Source organism: Pan troglodytes, chromosome 4, assembly GCF_028858775.2.
Source record: "Pan troglodytes isolate AG18354 chromosome 4, NHGRI_mPanTro3-v2.0_pri, whole genome shotgun sequence".
In the NCBI taxonomy this organism is placed as follows: Eukaryota; Metazoa; Chordata; class Mammalia; order Primates; family Hominidae; genus Pan; species Pan troglodytes.
In genome coordinates, this window is record NC_072402.2 from 45134653 (window position 1) to 45155392 (window position 20740).

The 20740-nt window shown below is 42.0% G+C and overlaps 1 protein-coding gene across 5 annotated transcripts in view; it reads right to left on the reverse strand.

Annotated features, from left to right (window-relative positions):
• OCLN (occludin) overlaps positions 1 to 20740 on the reverse strand; it is a 60187-nt gene that overhangs the window by 35721 nt on the left and 3726 nt on the right. For 4 of the 5 annotated variants that reach the window (XM_001158455.6, XM_001158401.7, XM_009449054.5 and 1 more), the window contains exons 2-4: positions 12941 to 13058; positions 7382 to 8060; positions 3099 to 3260 (exon numbers count right to left, since the gene is read on the reverse strand). In XM_001158455.6, the coding sequence (XP_001158455.1) occupies positions 3099 to 3260; positions 7382 to 8060; positions 12941 to 12990 (891 nt within the window). In that variant the 5' untranslated portion in view covers positions 12991 to 13058. Of the gene's footprint in view, positions 1 to 3098; positions 3261 to 7381; positions 8061 to 12940; positions 13059 to 20740 lie in introns of those variants that run through there. The other variant, XM_054685064.2, reaches the window with a different exon arrangement.

The following is a 20740-nucleotide window of genomic DNA, read 5'->3' on the forward strand; positions in this document are numbered from 1 at the left end:
TATTGAGTAGCTAATTGTTACTGTAGTAATTTTTTGTTTTGCTTTTTTGAGACAGGGTCTCACTCTGTCACCCAGGCTGGAGTGCAGTGGCGAGATCATGCCTCACTGCAGCCTTGACCTCCCAGGCTCCAGCAATCTTCCCACTTCAGCTTCCCAAGCAGCTGGGACTACAGGCACCTGTGCCCACGTCCGGCTAATTTTTAAAATTTTTTGTAGAAATAGGGTCTTGCCTTGTTGCCCCAGATGGTCTTAAACTCCTGGGCTCAAGCGATCCTCCTTGGCCTCGCAAGTACTGGGATTACAGACATGAGTTTTTCTTTTCCCCCCCAATCAGCCATTATTAGCTATATGGGGAGTAACCTGTCTCAGCTCTTTGCAATCAATCAAACCCAAATTTTAATTCTCCTTTAGTGCAAGTAGTTAATTCTAGATTCTCGTCCATTATTTTAAGTAGAGATTGTTTTGATATTAATTTCTCATGACCAAAAGGAAGAAAACTCCCTAATCTACTCCACTGTGAACAGTTTAGATGCAGGATGACACAATTCCACAGCGATGGCCACATTATCAGGGTGAAACTAATCAGGCAGAAATGAGAGTAACAGGCTACATCTGCCTGTTGCCATCAATTAAGGAAAGAATGAGAACGTGGTATTGAATTCCGCGACATGAACTTGGGCAGGTGAGGGGAGAATAGAAAGAAAGGCAAAATATCTGTGGTTAAACCACCTCCAAATAATTTATTTTAAATAGGCTTTCTGAGGCATTTCAGTTCAAAAAACTCAAGGGGAGAGGAAAAGAAATGAGGAATTTGCCTCTGGTTAAGAATCACATAAAACATTAGTTTGGGCAAAATCATATATCTGCTATTCAACAGACAATTCTTTTACATACAATGAAAATACTTGTTACTAGAGAGAAACAATGAAGTCCACATGCAACAACCCACAGGCTATCAAATTTCCAGAGGTTCAAGGAGGAATTTTATTAAAATAATACCTTCTTAAAAGCTAAGTAGTTCTTTCACCTTAATCATCATCACCTCCATAAGTTACAATAGCTATCTTTTGCCAAATTATCAAAAGCAACTAGAACTGATTAAACCTTCATGACAGTAAAATCAGATGAGAGGCCAAAGTTCACTGGGACTCTAATGTTACTGGCATTGGTCTCCCTTGAGTCGGGTTTGTTGTTTTTAAGCCTCTTGAAACCTTAAGTAAACAAATCTAACTGCCAATGAAAACTAACACACCCAGAAACTCTCAGCGAAACATTTACTTCATAGCTCATAATATAGACCTGTCCTATTCCAGCTACAAGTGGCCTTGCCTGGAGGTAAATGTCGAAAGAAAACACTTCCTAACACCTTCACACTTTAAAGTGAGGGAAAAAAAAAACAGGGCTTCGAGTCAAGGGCAGGGACATAAGAACTATCGTCTCAGTGGTGAATACATACCACAGCCTTCCTGGCTTTCCTAAGACTGCTTCATTTTTGCTCCTTAATTAACCAGAAAAAAATTTCATCTATCTTCCTAGATTTCCTTAAAAATCAGACTTACAGAATGTTAGAGCTAAGCCTTCAAGATATTGTCTTGCCTATAATCCCAGCACTTTGGGAGGCCAAGGCAGGCAGATCACTTGAGGTCAGGAGTTCGAGACCAGCCTGGCCAACGTGGTGAAACCCCATCTCTCCTAAAAATACAAAAAAATTAGTCAGGCATGGTGGTATGCACCTATAGTCCTAGCTACTCGGGAGGCCAAGGCAGGAGAATCTCCTGAACTCGGGAGGCGGAGGTTGCAGTGAGCCAATATTGCACCACTGTACTCCAGCCTGAACGACAGAGCCAGAAGCCGTCTCAAAAAAAAAAAAAAATATATATATATATATATATATATATATATATAAATGTCTTTACCCCAGACCTGACTAGCAGCAGCCAGCATCCATCTTTAGCCAGCCCACTCCCCACCCCACTCCCCACCCCACTCCCAGTGGCCAAAATAAACCTTCCTGGGAACCAGTGGCCATACCTTCATGACAATAAATCAATCTGCTCAAAGAACCCTGTGATGTCAGTTTCTGAGGTAGCTTCTAACAGGACCCTAACAGGATTTCTTAGAAAAAGTTTCACTCCAAACATCTTTTCATTTTTATTTTTTTCCGAGACAGGGTCTCACTCTGCCATCCAGGCAAGAGTGCCAGTGGCAGAATAACAGCTCACTGCAGCTTCAACCTCCCATGCTCCAGTGATTCTCCCACCTCAGCCTCCTGAGTAGCTGGGACTACAGGCATACATCATCATGCCCAGCTAATTTTTTTTTTATTTTTTGTAGAGACAGGGTCCCATTATGTTGCCTAGGTTGTTCTCAAACTCCTGGACTCAAGTGATCCTTCCACCTTGGCCTCCCTAAGTGCTGGGATTCCAAGTGTGAGCCACCACATCTGGCCTCTAAAAAGCTCTAAAAACAGTTTACTAACACTCATTTGGGAGGCATCTTTAAAGAGAGGAACTTTCCAGGCTTTCAGCAAATCACATCATATAGGAAGCTTGGTAAGATTAATAGTATATATTTTTAAAAGGAAATTTTTCTAATCTGTCTTTGCCTCACTGAAGTATTTCATAATGTTAACTCAGAATTAGTCACTGTGGTTTGTCATGCTGTTATCTATGTCAAAAGTTTAAAAGGCCTGCCACCTGCTATTCCAAAAACACTCTTGCCAATCTTGACCCACGAGAGCACCTTTGGCAATGGTTTCTGTTTATCTCCAAAATGATAAGCAGAAAAATAAAAGGGAGTAGAGGGAAGAAGTAGTTTTTGTTTTGCAAAGGCCAAGTTCTTTCTGCATGATTTTTTTAGAAGCCATTTCTTTTCAAAACCAAGATCCACTCCTTGAAAATGGAAATCTGATTTTCACCTTTTAGTAAAACCATTTCCACTTAGCCCACCCTCTTAAAATTCTGAGTAAAAACCAATGCAACAACTTTTGCAACATATACAAACATTAATTCTAAGAATAAAGTTTAACAAAGCACTAAAAATTCAGACACAAATTTGGGGCTTTAATAAAAGATGTAAAGTTATTTTTTAACACTTACCCACTCCTCGACATTGGGGGGCTGCTCATCATAAATGTGTTCCTTGTCCCACAAAATATTGGACTTGTCATACCTGTCCATCTTTCTTCGAGTTTTCACAGCAAAGAAAATTATTAAAGCAAAAGCCACAATAATCATGAACCCCAGTACAATGGCAATGGCCTAAAAAGGAGTGAAAAATATTGGCATAATTAGATTTTAATTGCTTAATCACAATTCACCCTCTACATATTATTAAAACCCTTATCTACCTAAGGCCCTACTAAATCCATGTGGTTTAATTGATAGAAAACTGAAGCAAATAGTTACATTTCAGACATATCATAAAACCTAACCCACACTAACTGGGCTAAGGCCAGCAAATGTACACACACGTACATACTGCTTGACTCAATCCTCGGAAAATGCCTAATGTTAGGAACTATCAATCATCACCCTCACTTCAGAGCTGTAAAAAACTAGTTCCAAAGCTTGTACACCTACGGGCCAAGCTTTGTGCACCTACGAGAATGGCCAGTAAAGTAACTCAATCATTGGCATACTTCTAAAGGGCCTGAAAAATGCTACTCTCAAAAGTATTAACAGCTTTGAAATAGCCAATCATGCTTGTAATCTTGTTCAAAACGTATGCTTGGCAAGCCTTTTTACACTGAATGTAAATTTCTGTCCATAGATCTCTATCTTACCAAAAATGATGAAGACATGGATCTAATCAAGCTATAAATAGCAAATTGACTAATGATTGATTTGGTCTGGCAGGTTTCTCTGTTTTAGGAGTCTTGCATACTAGTAGAAAGGGCCCTGTAACAAAGAAACTTCCTACTCTTAACAGTTCTCCCAGTGGTGATAGGATATTAAAAGGTATATTGGCCTGGGAGGCACTTGAAGTTGAGGGAAATATCAGGCCTCTACCCTGGATGTCTGCTAATGGGAACAAGAGGCTCTCCTTCCAGCTGTCTTGACAGTGACATCATTTTTCAAAGAGTAAGTAGTAAGAGAACTAAGAGGGATAGGGGTGTGGTAGGATAGGAGTACCAACCCTCAGTCCCTATCTACCATGGACATGTCTAAATGGCAACAACGAGCATTGTGAAAACCTACATCTGCAGGGAAAACCTTCAGTCTTCTAAATAATGGTAGACAGATACTAGAGGTCTAACTCCAAAGGAGTGACTCATTCAGGAATGGGAACTCCTGAGTTAGTGTAAGAAAAAAGGAAAAACAAGGGAAAAAAGATTAGTAACTCAGAAACATTTCAGATATTAATATAATCAGTATGACTCATGGTTACTAAGGTAGGTTTCTCAACTCCAACCTGCACATTTGAATCACTTGCTTAGCTTTTAAACATACTAACTTACACTCTGAAAACTATAAAACACTATTAAAAGAAGTTTAACAAGACCTACATAAATCAAAAGAATCTTAGGTTCACGAATCAGAAGACTTGTAATTGTAAAGATGACAATACATCCAAAATTGACCTACAGATTCAATATAACCCTTCAAAATCCTAGCTGGCATTTTTTTCCAAAATTGACATGCTGATCTTAAAATCCATATGGAAATGCAAGGAATCCAGAATCTAGCCAAAGCAGTCTTGAAGAACAAAGTTGGAGAACTCCCACTCCACAATTTCAAAACTTACTATAAAGTTACAGTAATCAAGACAGTATGGTACTGGCATTAGGACATATGATTAATGCAACTGAACTGAGAGCCCAGAAATAAATGTCCACATTTATGATCAATTCATTTTTGACAAAGGCATGAAGAAAACTTAGTGGAGGAATAGTCCTTTCAACAAGTAACACTGAGACAACTGCATATAAACATGCGAAAGCTTTCAGAACTCTTGCTTCCATCATGCCCAAAATTAACACAACATGAATCACAGACCTAACTGTAAAAGCTAAAATTATGAAACTATAGAAAAATTAAATAGAAAACATAGGAGTAAATCCTTGTGACCCTGAATTAGGCAAAGCATTAGATATGACACCAAAAATACAAGCAACAGAAGAAAAATTAAATAAACTGGACATCATCAAAACTAAAAACTTTTTTTCTTTTTTTTTTTTTTTTGAGACAGAGTTTTGCTCTTGTTGTCTAGGCTGGAGTGCAGTGGCACAATTTCAGCTCACTGCAACCTCCACCTCCTGGGTTCAAGTGATTCTCCTGCCTCAGCCTACTGAGTAGCTGGGATTACAGGCGTGCCACCATGTCCAGCTAATTTTTCTATTTTTAGTAGAGATGGAGTTTCACCATGTTGGCCAGGCTGGTCTCGAACTCCTGACCTCAGGTGATCCGCCCACCTTGGCCTTCCAAAGTGCTGGGATTACAGGCGTGAGCTACCATGCCCGGCCCAAAACTAAAAGCTTTTATGCAAAGGACACCATCAAGAAAGTGAAAAGATGCCTATAATCCCAGCGGTTTGGAAGGCCAAGGCAGGATCACTTGAGCCCAGGAGTTCCAGCCCAGACCGGGCAACAAAGTGAGACCCTGTCTCTACAAAAAAATTTTTAAAAAATTATCCGGGTGTGGTGGCATGCCCCTGTGGTCCTAGCTACTCAGGAGACTGAGGTAGGAGGGTCACTTGAGCCCAGGAGGTCAAGGCTGCAGTGAGCTGTGACTGCACCACTGCACCCCAGCCTGGGTGACAGTGAGACTCTGTCTCAAAAACAAAACAACAACAAAAATAGCCCAATTAAAACATGGGCAAGCCTAGGCCGGGCGCAGTGGCTCACACCTGTAATCCCAGCACTTTGGAGGCCGAGGCGGGTGGATCACAAGGTCAGAAGATAGAGACCATCGTGGCTAACACGGTGAAACCCCATCTCTACTAAAAATACAAAAAAAAAAAATTAGCTGGGCATGGTGGCCGGTGCCTGTAGTCCCAGCTATTCAGGAGGCTGAGGCAGGAGAACGGTGTGAACCCAGGAGGCGTAGCTCACAGTGAGCAAAGATCACACCACTGCACTCCAGCCTGGGCGATAGAGCAAGACTCCATCTCAAAAAGAAAAAAAAAATGGACAAGTCTAAATAGCCATTTCTCCAAAGATAAGAGAGAAATGGCCAATAAGTACATGACTATATAGCTAATAACATTAGCTATAAAGAAAATACGAATCAAAATCACAATAAAGCACCACTTCACTTCTCACCCATCAGCATGGCTAGAATCAGACAATAACAAGTGTTGGTGAGGATGTGGAGAAATTGGAACTTTCATACATTTCTGGTGTGAATGTAAAATGATGCAAACTCTTTGGAAAAACTCTGGTAGCTCCCCAAAAGATTAAAGAGTCACCATATGACCCAGCAATTCCACCCCTAGGTATAACCCAACTCAAGAAATCATTAAAACATAGGTTCACACAAAAACGTATACAAGAATGTCTATACCATGATTCTTTTTTTTTGAGATGGAGTCTTGCTCTGTCGCTCAGGCTGGAGTGCAGTGGCACAATCTCAGCTCACTGCAAGCTCCGCCTCCCGGGTTCACGCCATTTCTTCTGCCTGAGCCTCCCGAGTAGCTGGGACTACAGGTGCCTGCCACCATGCCCAGCTAATTTTTTTTGTATTTTTAGTAGAGATGGGGTTTCACCTTATTAGCGAGGATGGTTGCAATCTCCTGACCTCATGATCTGCCCGCCTCGGCCTCCCAAAGTGCTGGGATTACAAGCGTGAGCCACCGCGCCCAGTCTAGCATGATTCTTAATAGCCAATGTAGACACAAATGTCTATCAACTGATAAATAAAATGTGGTTTATCCACACACTGGAATATTAGCAATAAAAAGGAATGAGGGAATGGCACAAGCTATGACATAGGTAAACCTTAAAAACATTATGCTACGTAAAAGAAGCCCATCACAAAGACCACATTGTGTGATTCCATTTATATGAAATACCTAGAGAATAGACAAATTTATAGATGTAGGATTAGTGGTTGCCTAGGGCTAAGAATGGTTAGGTAAACGAGGAGTGACCGCTAACGGGTACAAGTTTCTTTTTAGGATAGTGAAAATGTTCTAAAATTGATTGTGGTGATGGTGGCACAATTCTGTGAATATATTAAAAACCACTGAACTGTTATTTAAGTAATCAAATTACATGGTATGTGAATTATATCTTAATGAGACTCAGCCCCTCCCCCAGATTTAATTAGAAGTGGAGCCTTGTCATCAATATTTTTTAAGAGTTTCCAGAGTGATTCTATTACATTGAAGTTGAAGGCCTCTGCTAAGGAGACGGAGAAAAAACCCAAAACACCACTCATACCTCCTGGGGATCCACAACACAGTAGTGATACAAATACTGATCCACGTAGAGTCCAGTAGCTGCAGGTGTATAAAATTGGTTGCAGAGGGCATATATTTGTGAACCATACAGAGATCCAGAAGACTGAGCAGTTGGGTTCACTCCCATTATATAGACAATTGTGGCAATAAACACCATGATGCCCAGGATAGCACTCACTATTATCACACTTAAGTAGTATCTTCTTGTTCTGGACATTTCAGATCTTATAACACTGGTAACAAAGATCACCAACGCGGCAATGAAACAAAAGGCAGCCATGGCCAACATGAAGCCCTTTGCTGCTCTTGGGTCTGTATAGCCTCCGTAGCCATAGCCATAACCATAGCCATAGCCATAGCCACTTCCGTAGCTACCAAAGCCACTTCCTCCATAAGGGTAGCCTACACTACCTCCTAAAAGGGAAGTTCCATAGCCTCTGTCCCAGGCAAGCGTGGAGGCCACACAGGCAAAGATGGCAATGCACATCACAATAATGAGCATAGACAGAATCCGAATCACTCCTGGAGGAGAGGTCCATTTGTAGAAGTGAAGAATTTCATCTTCTGGGTAAAAAGAGTATGCTGGCTGAGAGAGCATTGGTCGAACATGCATCTCTCCACCATATATGTCATTGCTTGGTGCATAATGATTCGGTTTGCTGAAATGAACATGAAAATAATTTCAAGTTAGCATTTTTTGGTAGTAAGCAGAAAGAACACAACTTATTTGGAATAATTTAAACCATTGGGTAAATGAAACTAAAGCTTATCTGTGCACAGGAATCACCTGGAGGGCTTGTTAAAACATAAGATTATTGGCCTCTAGCCACAACCCATTCTGCTCAGACATTTGGGTTATCTCTGTTTGGGGGTATTGTAAACAGTTTAACTATAAACATCCTTGAATGTGTATTCTGGTACAGAACAGTACTTATTTTTCTAGGGTATATACCCAGGAGAATTTCTGGATCACATATTTTTATATCTTCAACTTCACTAGACAGTATCAAACTGTTTTCCAAAGTGATTGTACCAATTACCTACAGTGGAATGGGTAACTGTAATATATCCATACAATGGAATACTCCATAGCTATACTGTCCAATGTGGCAGCCACTAGCCACTTGGGTCTATCATACACTTGAAATGTATCTAGTCCGGCTGGGCACGGTGGCTCATGTCTGTAATCCCAGCACTTTGGGAGGCCGAGGTGGGTGGATCACTTGAGGTCAGGGGTTCAAGACCAGCCTGGCCAACATGGTGAAATCCCCATCTCTACTAAAAATACAAAAATTAGCCAGACGTGGTGGCATGCGCTTGTAATCCCAGCTACTCAGGAGGCTGAGGCACGAGAATTGCTTGAACCCGGGAGGTGGAGGTTGCAGTGAGCCGAGATCGTGCCATTGCACTCTACCCTGAGTGACAGAGCAAGACTCCGTCTCAAAAAAAAAAAGAAATGTGGCTAGTCCAAACTGAGATACGCTGTTAAAATGCACAGTGGAGAGTCTGAGGTGGGCGGATCACTTGAGGCCAGGAGTTTGAGACCAGCCTGGAGAACATGGTAAAACCCTATCTCTACTAAAAATACAAAAATTAGCCAGGCATGGTGACACATGCCTGTAATCCCACTTACTTGGGAGGCTGAGGCACGAAAATCAAGAATCACTTGAACCCAGGAGGCAGAGGTTGCAGTGAGCTGCGATCACACCCACTGCACTCCAGCCTGGGTGACAGGGCAAAAAAATTTAAAAATGCACAATGGATTTCAAAGATATAATATGAAGAAAGAATGTAAAATATTTCCTGAATCATTCATTTTTTACATCAATCACATGATGAAGTAATGTTTTAGATATACAAGATTAAGTGAAATATATTAAAATTAATTTCTTCTTTTGGCCGGGCACGGTGGCTCACGCTTGTAATCCCAGCACTCTGGGAGGCCGAGGCGGGTGGATCACCTGAGGTCAGGAGTTCGAGACCGGCCTGGCTATCCTGGTGAAACCCCATCTCTACTGAAAATACAAAAACTAGTTGGGCGTGGTGGTGTGTGCTTGTAATCCCAGCTACTTGGGAGGCTGAGGCAGGAGAATCACTTGAACCCAGGAGGTGGAGGTTGCAGTAAGCCGAGACCGTGCCATTGCACTCCAGCCTGGGCAAAAAGAGCAAAACTCTGTCTTAAAAAAAAAAAAAATTATCTTTTTATTTTTAATGAAAGTATAAAATTACATATATGGCTCATGTTATATTTCTACAGTGCTATGAAGCCAAAACTGATGAACTATGAATACATGCAGTTACAGGTAATGCTGAAAAACATGAAAAAATACATATAGCATTATTATATTTACATAAAGTTTTAAAACAGGTAAAACTGGCCAGATGTGGTGGCTCACACCTATAATCCCAGCACTTTAGGAGGTGGGCGGGTCACCTGAGGTCAGGAATTTGAGACCAGCCTGGCCAACATGGCGAAACCCCGTCTCTACTAAAAGCATAAAAATTGGTTGTGCATTGTGGTGGTTACCTGTAATCCCATCTACTTGGGAGGCTGAGGCAGGAGAATTGCTTGAATCCAGGAAGCGGAGGTTGCAGTGAGCCAAGATTGCGCCACTGCACTCCAGCCTGGGCAACAAAGTGAGACTCTGTCTCAAAAATAAATAAATAAAACAGGTAAAACTAAACTGAAATGTTTAGGATATACAAGATGATAAAATGATAAAAGCAGGTAATGATCATACGTCAGGACAGTGGTCTCCAGAGAAAAGGAGAGGACACAGGGAAGGACTTTGAAGTGTTCTGTTTCTTGACCTGGGTGATGAGTATGTATGTTTGCTTGGTCTTTCCTCATGATCTCCTACATATGTTCTGTGTCCTTTTCTTTATGTATGTTGCAGTTCACCATTATTTACAAAAGCAACACAAAATAAGTGTCAGATTAGTGGTGCACTACTCAATTACTATATTCTCTAGTATGTTTTAAAAACTGTATTGTCATAAACAACTTGTGTCCCCACCATGTTTTAGGCACTAGTAAGGAGGTTAAAGAACTGGAACACAACCTTCACGTGATATTGTAAAATATGTATTTAGTCTTCATCTCCATTTTCTGGCATACAACTCCTAAAATCTTTGGACTCTCCAAAGTGATAAGTATCCCTTATATGCTAATGGGATGATAGGTTCCTGGCAGCCCTAGGAAGCTTCAGGATGGGAGCTAGGATTAGAGGGTTGGAACTTTTCAGCCCCCAACCCCCTCTGGACAGGAAAGAGGGGCTGAAGCTTAAACTGCTCACCAATGGCCAATGATTTAGTCAATCATGCCTATGTCATAAAGCTTCCATAAAAACCCAAAAGGACCGAATTCACAGAACTTCTGGACAGCTGAACATGTGCAAGTTCCTGGAGGGTGGCACAACCAGGGAGGGCTGCTTCCCACATACCTCGCCCTGTCCACCTCTTCATCTGGTGTTTGTTGGCATCCATTGTAATATCATTTGTTTGTTCATTCATTCATTCATTCTTAAAAGACAGGGTTTCCCTATGTTGCCCAGGCTGGCCTCAAACTCCTGGGCTCAAGCAATCCTCCTGCCTCAGCCTTCTGAGTAGCTGGGATAACAGGCATGCACCACCACACCTGGCTTTTGTAATACCCTTTATAATAAACCAGTAATGGTAAGTACTGTTTCCCTGAGTTCTGCAAGCCACTTTAGCAAATTAATTGCACCCAAGGAGACAACTGTGGGAATCCTGATTTACTGTAGGTGGGTCAGAAACACAGGCCACAACCTGAGCTTGTGGCTGCTACGTGAAGTGGGGGCAGTCTTGTGGGAATGAGCCCTGAACCTGTGATCTGATGCTATCTCTGACAGTGTCAGAATTGAACTGATAATTAGAGGACACACAGCTATTGTCCACTGTAGAACTGATTACTTGGTTGCTGGTGGGGAAATATCCCCACAAATTCTGGTGATCAGAGGTCACAGATGTGTTGTGACAGAACAGCAGGAGAAACTGTTTGTTTTTGCCTATATCACACTCCACTACACTTATCATGGTTAAAGCTGCAAACTACTTAGAGGAGGAAATCCATATCAATGTTTGATAGCAAATTTGGAATTCAAAAATTCACTGATAAGTCTTCACATGACCAAGGAGCCCAAAACCCCTCAACACTGCTTGTTTTAGATCATGGCAGGAATCACTCTTAAAACTGACAGTATGGAAAGTATTATGCTAAGTGAAAGAAGCCAGTTACAAAAGGCCACATATTACGTGATTTCTCCATTTATACAAAATATGCAGAATAGACAAATCTATAGAGACAGAAAGTAGACCAATAGTTGCTTAGGGCTGATGGAACTGGGAGGTGACTGCCAATGGATAGGTTTCTTTGGAGAGTAATGAAATGTTCTAAAATTAATTGTGGTGATGGTTCTACAACTCTGTGAATATACTAAAAACCATTAAACTATCCATTCTAAATGGGCAAATTGTAAAGTATGTTAATTATATCTCAATAAAGCTGTTATTTTTATTTATTTATTTATTTATTGAGACGGAGTTTTGCTCTTGTCACCCAGTCTGGAGTGCAATGGCGCCATCTCAGCTCACCTCAACCTCCGCCTCCTGGGTTCAAGCGATTCTCCTGTCTCAGCCTCCCAAATAGCTGCAATTATAGGCATGCATCACCATGCCCGGCTAATTTTGTATTTTCAGTAGAGATGGGGGTTTCTCCACGTTGGTCAGGATGGTCTTAAACTCCCGACCTCAGGTGATCCACCCGCCTCGGCCTCCCAAAGTGCTGGGATTACAGGCATGAGCCACCAGGCCTGGCCTTTTTTCTTTTTTTCAGACGGAGTCTCGCTCTGTCTCTAGGCTGGAGTGCAGTGGCATGATCTCGGCTCACTGCAACCTCCACCGCCTGGGTTCAAGTGAATCTCCTGCCTCAGCCTCCCAAGTAGCTGGGATTACAGGCAAGTAGCTGGGATTAGAGGTGCGCGCCACCACAGCCAGCTAATTTTTGTATTTTTAGTAGAGACGGAATTACACCATGTTGGCCAGGATGGTCTCGATCTCTTGACCTTGTGATCCGCCAGCCTCGGCCTCCCAAGGTGCTGGGATTACAGGCGTGAGCCACCGCACCCGGCCTAAAGCTGTTATTTTTAAAAACTGACAATATGTTCCCAATGGCCACCTAAATGAGGCATTTAAATGGAAGCTTCATTATCATTTGTACAAAACAAAAAGGAACATACAAATATAAACCTTGGCAATCTCTTGAAACAAACATTAGCAATAGGTGACAGCAGTTGTCCTAGCAGAGACAAACTGTCACTCTGAAAGTTGAGAGAAATTCAGTTTTTAGTGCAGACCCTTTGATACAATTTAAATTTACAAGTACACATATCGTTTTATTTTTAAAAGCAAACACTTAAAAGTTTATTTTTAAAAGCAAACACTTAAAGTTTCAACCATACTTACTGTTTACATGTGATAGACTTTTTAAAAGAGAATAACTAAAGAATTATTTACTTACAATTCATCAGGCCTGTAAGGAGGTGGACTTTCAAGAGGCCTGGATGACATAGCTGATTGTCAATGGTCAGCTGATCTTCAGGATGAGCAATGCCCTTTAGCTTCCAAGATAAACCAATCTAAGCAACAAAAGTAGAGTTATGGCATTACTACTAAGCTCACAGTTTCTTTTCTTCATCCCACCCCCCACCCCGAGACAGGGTCTCACCCTGTCACCCAGGCTGGAGTGCAGTGGTCCAATCACAGCTCACTGCAGCCTTGATCTAGCAGGCTCAAGTACTCCTCCTACCTCAGCCTCCCAAGTAGCTAGGACTACAGACCTGCACCACCATGCCTGGCTAATTCCTGTATTTTTTGTACAAAAATTTGAAATATATATAATTTCATATTACTTTTGAAAGTTCATATTAAATGAGAATGTATATGAAAGTACACATATAGCCGCACTAGCACATACTAGCTCCTCAATGCAAAGTAACCATCTAATGGGTTAAATGCCTTTATCATTTAAAATGATAATAAAATGCATCTATAAATGGTGGAATTGTAGATATTTTTCCCTTATCTCCTTTTCCAAGTCTTCGAAACTGAGCACAATTTTTATACAAGGGGAGAAAAAACAATATGCATGGTATTAATTGGTCATTTTCTGAAATTTTGTCCTAAAATTCTTCAGCACAAGTTCCTAAACATCTGAGGAGCAATTTCACTCAACAAGCATTTATTAAGTGCCTACACTAGACCAGGAGAGCCTGTGGGAGTGACGTATGACAGCCAGCGCTGGGGTCCTGGCTCTTCCAGGCTGGTGTGGTGCTGATAACACAGGTGGCTAGCTTATGGAACAGTGAAGTGGGAGCATGGTGGAATGGTGTCATCTTTTAAAATAAGGTTACAGTAAGAATATAGTGGATGGAGGATGAGTAAGAAAAGGGAGGGCTTTGAAAGTCTAGTGGGAGTGTCTCACTTCCTTCAGGTAGGAAACAGGGAGCCAGTTCGTGATTCTCGGCAAGGGAGGTGTAAGTTTGATTTGAACCAGATTTGAAAGACAAAGTCAACAGTAAAAAGGAGCACCTAGAGTCAGCAGCAGCAAACCTAGGTGTGAGGTGACAATGAAGGACTAGCTTAGGAGACAGAAGATAGGAAGGAAACTAACATTCATCAGACACCTACCGACGTGCTGGGTGCTTTACATAAAATCTCCTTTCATCCTCAAAATGACCCTCCATGGTTGATTAGTCACTTTACAGATGCAAAGAGGGTCAGAAAGAGATGTGAAGTAATATGCTCAAGGTTATATGGATGTCAGTGAGTCACTCAGATGTAACTTGAACCCAGATGATTTCATGTGCTTTTCACTATGCTAGTTTGAAACAATGAGTTCCATCTGGGAAACACCAGTTTTTGTGGGGAGTGCACATCTGGTGTTAGCATCCATGAGGAAGTGAAGATGGAGGTCATCTGCCTACGTCCGTAGGTGGATCCATGGGCACTGAGAGCTCTCCAGGAAAAAGACAAGTCTCAGCAAGATGTGGTAAACACACAACCCCCAAACCTATAAAGCTTGAGGATTATTCTAGAAAACCCAGTGCTGGAGACACTGGCAAGGTACTTCCCACATCAGCTACAGAACTTCATGCCACTCCTTAGCTATGTTGAACCAACAATAAATTCTTTCCAGGTTATACCAGTGATTAGTAGAGTAGGGAACTTTGAGATCTACTAGAAGGTAAATTCCATGTGAGCAGGAATTTTTGCATGTTTTGTTCACTGATTAAATCAATGCCTGGCACGTAGTAGACGTCCAGATAATTTGTTGAATGTTTACAGGAACCAGATTGGACCATGGATATCTCTGCCTGCAAAACCTCTTGTGCTTTCAAGTTGAAGGTAACGGAAAAGTATCAGAGTAACTTTAAAAGGTATGATCCCTGAATGACACTTGAGTAACATCTATAATGAGTACATTAAAGTATCTGATATTTTTTTCCTTTTCTAATACGGTCTGTACAATCATACATTAATATATTAACAACAGTACATCAATTCAGACTCTTAAAACTTTTTTTAAAATTAATGGCAACTCTTTTTTTTTTTTTTTTGAGCCGAGTCTCGCTCTGTCACCAGGATGGAATGCAATGGCACGATCTCAGCTCACTGCAATCTCCACCTCCCGGCTTCAAGCGATTCTCCTGCCTCAGCCTCCCGAGTAGCTGGGACTACAGGCGCACGCTGCCACGCCCAGCTAATTGTTTGTATTTTTAGTAAAGATGGGGTTTCACCATGTTGCACAGTCTGGTGTCAAACTCCTGAGCTCAGGCAATCTGCCCTCCTTGGCCTCCCAAAGTGCTGGGATTACAGGCATGAGCCACCACGCCCCACCCGGCAACTCTCTTCTATACCCTTTAGGACAGTGTATTTCAAATCTCTCAGAATTAAACCCTGCCCAACTATGTATTAGATAAATCCTCAAAGATGGAAATATATAGAATGTTAATAACACCAACACAATTAGCATAATTTTCCAAAGACATGAAGGAAGATGACTTTTCTACATTTTTAAAAGCCACTTTTAAAGTATACCATAGAGAAAAGTGCACAAATCATAAGTGTACACAGCCCTGTAACTAGCACTCAAGTCAATTTCTCTATACTTTTTTTTTTTTTTTTTTGAGACAAGGTCTCATTCTGTTGCCCAGGATGAAATGCAGTGCCATCATCTCAGCTCACTGCAACCTGCCTCCCAGGCTCAAGCAATCCTCCTGCCTCAGCCTCGCAAGTAGCTGGACTACAGGCACATGCCACCACGCCTGGCTAATTTTTGTATTTTTAGTAGAGATAAGGTTTCACCATGTTGCCCAGGCTGGTCTCAAACCCCTGAGCTCAAGCTATCCACCTGCCTTGGCCTCCCAAAGTACTGGGATTACAGGCATGAGCCAACACACCTGGCCAATTTCTCTATATTCTAATAATGGTGAAACACACATACAAATGAGCAATTTAGGCGAAAATGTTATGGTACTATAAAAAGGCAAAAGTCCAGATTGTCTTCAGAAAAAGAACATTAAGGAAAACTGAATTTAGGCCAGGTGAGGTGGCTCACACCTGTAATTCCAGCACTTGGGAGGTGGAGACAGGTGGATCACCCTAGGTCAGGAGTTCGAGACCAGCCTGGCCATCATGGCAAAACCCCGTCTCTACTAAAAATACAAAAATTAGCTGGGCATGGTGGCACGTGCCTGTAATCCCAGCTACTTGAGAAACTGAGGCATGAGAATCGCTTGAGCCCGAGGTGGAGGTTGCAGTGAGCCAAGATTGTGCCACTGCACTCCAGCGTGGGTGACAGAGCAAGACTCCGTCTGAAAAAAAAAGTAAAACAGAAAATCTGAAGTTAAGCACTATCAAATGTGGGATCCTAGTTCCGAAGCTGAATGTCAAATATCCCCAAATTCTAGGTTCAGTGGTAGTTTTGGAAACTCTAAATTAATCCAGACTCAGTCTTAAGTTGTCAAAAATTCAAACAAGATCCCTTTTCAAACTGCTATTTCCAGGATTCAGAGTTGTCACGTCTCCCCAAAAGCACGGATTTTAAATTGTGAACCAAATCATGTGGCTCATGCCTGTAATCCCAGCACTTTGGGAGGCCGAGGCAGGTGGATCACATGAGGTCTGGAGTTCAAGACCAGCTGACCAACGTGGTGAAACCCCATCTCTACTAAAAATACAAAAAATTAGAGGGGCGTGGTGGTGCATGCCTGTAAACCCAGCTACTTGGGAGGCTGAGGTAGCAGAATTGCTTGAACCTGGGAGGCGGAGTTCGCAGTGAGCCAGTATTGCGCCATTGCACTCCAGCCTGGGCAAAAAGAGCAAAACTCCGTCTCAAAAAAAAAAAAGAAAAGAAAAGAAAAAGAAAGCTCGTTAAGAACAAGTCATGCCACACCAACTTCATTTCCTTTTCTGGGAAGGTTACCAGACTGGTGGATTTTATTTTCTCCTTTATTATTTCCTCTTCAGGGAATGCAGAGAGAAAGAATCCTGAAAATCTTGAGCACATCCTTGTGTGGGTGGGCAGATTCCCAAGGGGCTGGATTATGGCACCCAATTAGCACAAAAGAATGAACCATTTATGTCCACCTGGTGGGAGGTCTCCAGTGGTAAACACAGACAAAGTGGAGGAGACAGGCTTATCCAGATTTGCAGCTGACCAAACACACTGGGAAGGATAACTAACCCATTGGCTAGGCCATCAACACTAAGCAAGGTCTCTGTAAAGTCAGAATGATGAGTTTGAAACAACCTAGTGGTTTTAACAGCCCCCATTTACTGGCTCGCAATCTGAGACAAATTCCTTATCTCCTCTAAGTGCACTCAAATGCGGGAATAATCCTGACCTCTGCACTGGGATAAGAAAAAGTCTTAAAGAGCTGGGCGCAGTGGTTCACGCCTGTGATCCCAGCACTTTGGGAGGCCGAGGCGGGTGGATCACGAGGTCAAGAGATCAAGACCATCCTGGTCAACATAGTGAAACCCTGTCTCTACTAAAAAAATACAAAAATTAGCTGGGCTTGGTGGCGCGCGCCTGTAGCCCCAGCTACTCAGGAGGCTGAGGCAGGAGAATCGCTTGAATCCAGGAGGAGGAGGCTGCAGTGAGCTGAGGTCACGCCACTGCACTCCAGCCTGGCGACGGAGCGAGACTCCGGCTCAAAAAAAAAAGAAAGAAAAAAACCACAAGAAAAAGTCTTCAAGAAAATGGGCAACTGCATTCATCATAAGGTGGTTATCCTGAAAGTAAGAAATTTCAGTGCTTAGGCACTTAGGTATATTGTATCCATTTTCAAATACAGCTGACCCTCCACATCCATGGGTTTTAAATCCTGATTCAACCAACCTCAGACAGAAAATATTCAGGGGAAAAAAAATTAAAAACTACAGGGCAGGTACAGTGGTTCACACCTGTAATCCCAACACTCTAGGAAGCTGAAGCAGGAAGATCACTTGAACCCAGGAGTCCAAGACTGACCACAGCAACATAGTAAGACCCCATCTCCACAAAAAATTTTTCTTAAAATTAGCCAGGCATGGTGGCACATCCCTGTAAGTTCCAGCTACTCAAGAGACTGAGATGGGAGGATCTCTTGAGCAGAGGAAGTTGAGGCTGGAGTGATCATGCCACTATACTCCAGCCTGAGTAACAGTAATACCCTGTCTAAAAAAATAATAAACAATAAAGCAAAAAATAGATTTTTAAAACTACAATATCACAATTCTACATAGTATTTACATTGTATACGGTATTATAACTAGAGATTATTTAAAGTCTACAAGAGGTCTGGGTGCGGTGGCTCGCACCTGTAATTCCAGCTCTTTGGGAGCCCAAGACGGGCGGATCACTTGAGGTCAGGAGTTCGAGACCAGCCTGGCCAACATGGTGAAACCCTGTCTCTACTAAAAATACAAAAATTAACTGGGATTGTGCCGGGTGCCTGTAATCCCAGCTACTCAGGAGGCTGAGGCAGGAGAATCACTTGAGCCCAGGAGGCAGAGTTTGCAGTGGGCCAAAATTGCATCACTGCACTCCAGCCTAGATGATGGACTGAGATTCTGTCTCAAAAAAACAATTAAAAAAAAAAAGTATACAAGAGCATTTAGGCCATATGCAAATACAAAGCTATTTTATAACAAGGACTTCAGCATCCTCAGATTTTAGTATCATGGGGGTCCTGGAAGCAACCTCTCACGTATACTGAAGGGTGACTACATTGGTGGCATAAATGAGTCATTTTTAAAATGTAAACTGATTTTTTTTTTTTTGAGACAAGAGTCTTGCTCTGTCATCCAGCCTGGAATGCAATGGCGTGATCTCGGCTCAATGCAACCTCCACCTCCCAGGTTCAAGCAATTCTCCCACCTCAGCCTCCTGAGTAGCTGAGATTACTGGCACATGCCACCAGGCCAGGCTAATTTTTGCATTTTTAGTAGAAACGGGGTTTCACCATGTTAACCAAGCTAGTGTCAAACTCCTGACCTCAGGTGATCCACCCACCTCAGCCTCCCAAAGTGCTGGGATTACAGGCATGAGCCACCACGCCCAGCCATAAACTGAATTTTTAAAAAGTCAATTCTATAGTACAGTATAGAGGAGAACTAACTTAATAATCGTTCATTTTTAAAGGTGCATTTCTTTGGTAAGAATTTCAACAAAAGCTAACAACCTATCCCAAACTTTATTCACAGAAATAGTGCTCATATCTAGGAATAATATGCTATTAAAAAGAACAAACAAAACCTGATTTGTACATCACATTCTAAACTATGTGCCTCTGCAGGAGGGTGACTAAGATCATTAAAGATCTAGAAAAGCTGGCCAGGCACCGTGGCTCACGCCTGTAATCCCAGCACTTTGGGAGGCCGAGGCGGGTGGATCACAAGGAGATCGAGACCATCTTGGCCAACATGGTGAAACCTCGTCTCTACTAAAAATACAAAAATTAGTTGGGCATGGTGGTGTGTGCTTGTAATCCCAGCTACTTGGGAGGCTGAGGCAGGAGAATTGCTTGAACCCAGGAGGCAGAGGTTGCAGTGAGCCAAGATTGTGCCACCGCACTCCAGCCTGGCGACACAGTGAGACTCTGGCTCAAAAAAAAAAAAAATCTAGAAAAACCATGTCTTAAGACAAATGATTGGAAAAACAGGAAATGTTTGGCCTGGAGAACTGAACATCAGAAGAATCACTTTAGCAGCCCTGAAATATCTGAAGAGCTGTCTTTGTTATCCTAGAAATGGTTAAAAAAAAAAAAAAATTCCAAAAACCACAGGCTGATTTCATCTCAATGTTAGGAAGCCTCCCCCTCACCCTGACCCCACACCCTCTCCAAAAATAACTAACAACAATTTGAGCTCGTGCAATTTATGCAAAGCTTAAGTTATTTGATATTTTCTTGGAGACCAGACTGGAGGACTTCTAAGGTCTCTTTCAAAGTGAATCTGTGACTGTGCTTTAAGGCCAGCAGCCAAAGGTGAAAGAGGACCAATGCCCAGCACAGCAACTTTAACAATCTGTACATGTGTTGAGTGAAGGAAAAAATAAAATGAGAATGAAGAGGCCACTTATCACCTACAGGAACTTATGTCAAGAGAGTGACAAGGACAGAAGTCAGACAGCTAAATTAGAGTCGGGGGCAAAAGGGAAGCAGCAGATAGATCCTTGTCAAATATGTTAATCTGAAAACTAGCATCTTGGGCTAATGATAAAATATAAAGTGTTCTCCCCTTGACAATATTTACTGACCAAAAGCTGTCTTAATGGAAAACTAAGCTAAGATGAAAAAAACAGGCTGAGGCTGGGCAAGGTGGCTCACACTTGTAATCCCAGTACTTTGGGAAGCCAAGGCAGAGGGACTGTTTGAGCCCAGAACTTCAAGATCAGGCTGGGCAACAGAGTAAGACTCCGTCTCTATCTTAAAAAAAAAAAAAAAAAAAAAAAGTATAAAAAAAGAAAAAAAGAAAAAATAGTCTGAAAATGCTTTGGCCTCAAATTATTCTTTAAAGAAAACTGTCAGTAAGTGAAAAATAAACTTTATTGTATTTAAGAGAAGTCTGTTCCTTTTAGAGCACATGCAGTAACTGTCAATTTGCCTTTAAAAAGTTTAAGTTGTGGCCGGGCGCGGTGGCTCACGCCTGTAATCCCAGCACTTTGGGAGGCCGAGACGGGCGGATCACGAGGTCAGGAGATCGAGACCATCCTCGCTAACGCAGTGAAACCCCGCCTGTACTAAAAATACAAAAAATTAGCTGGGCATGGTGG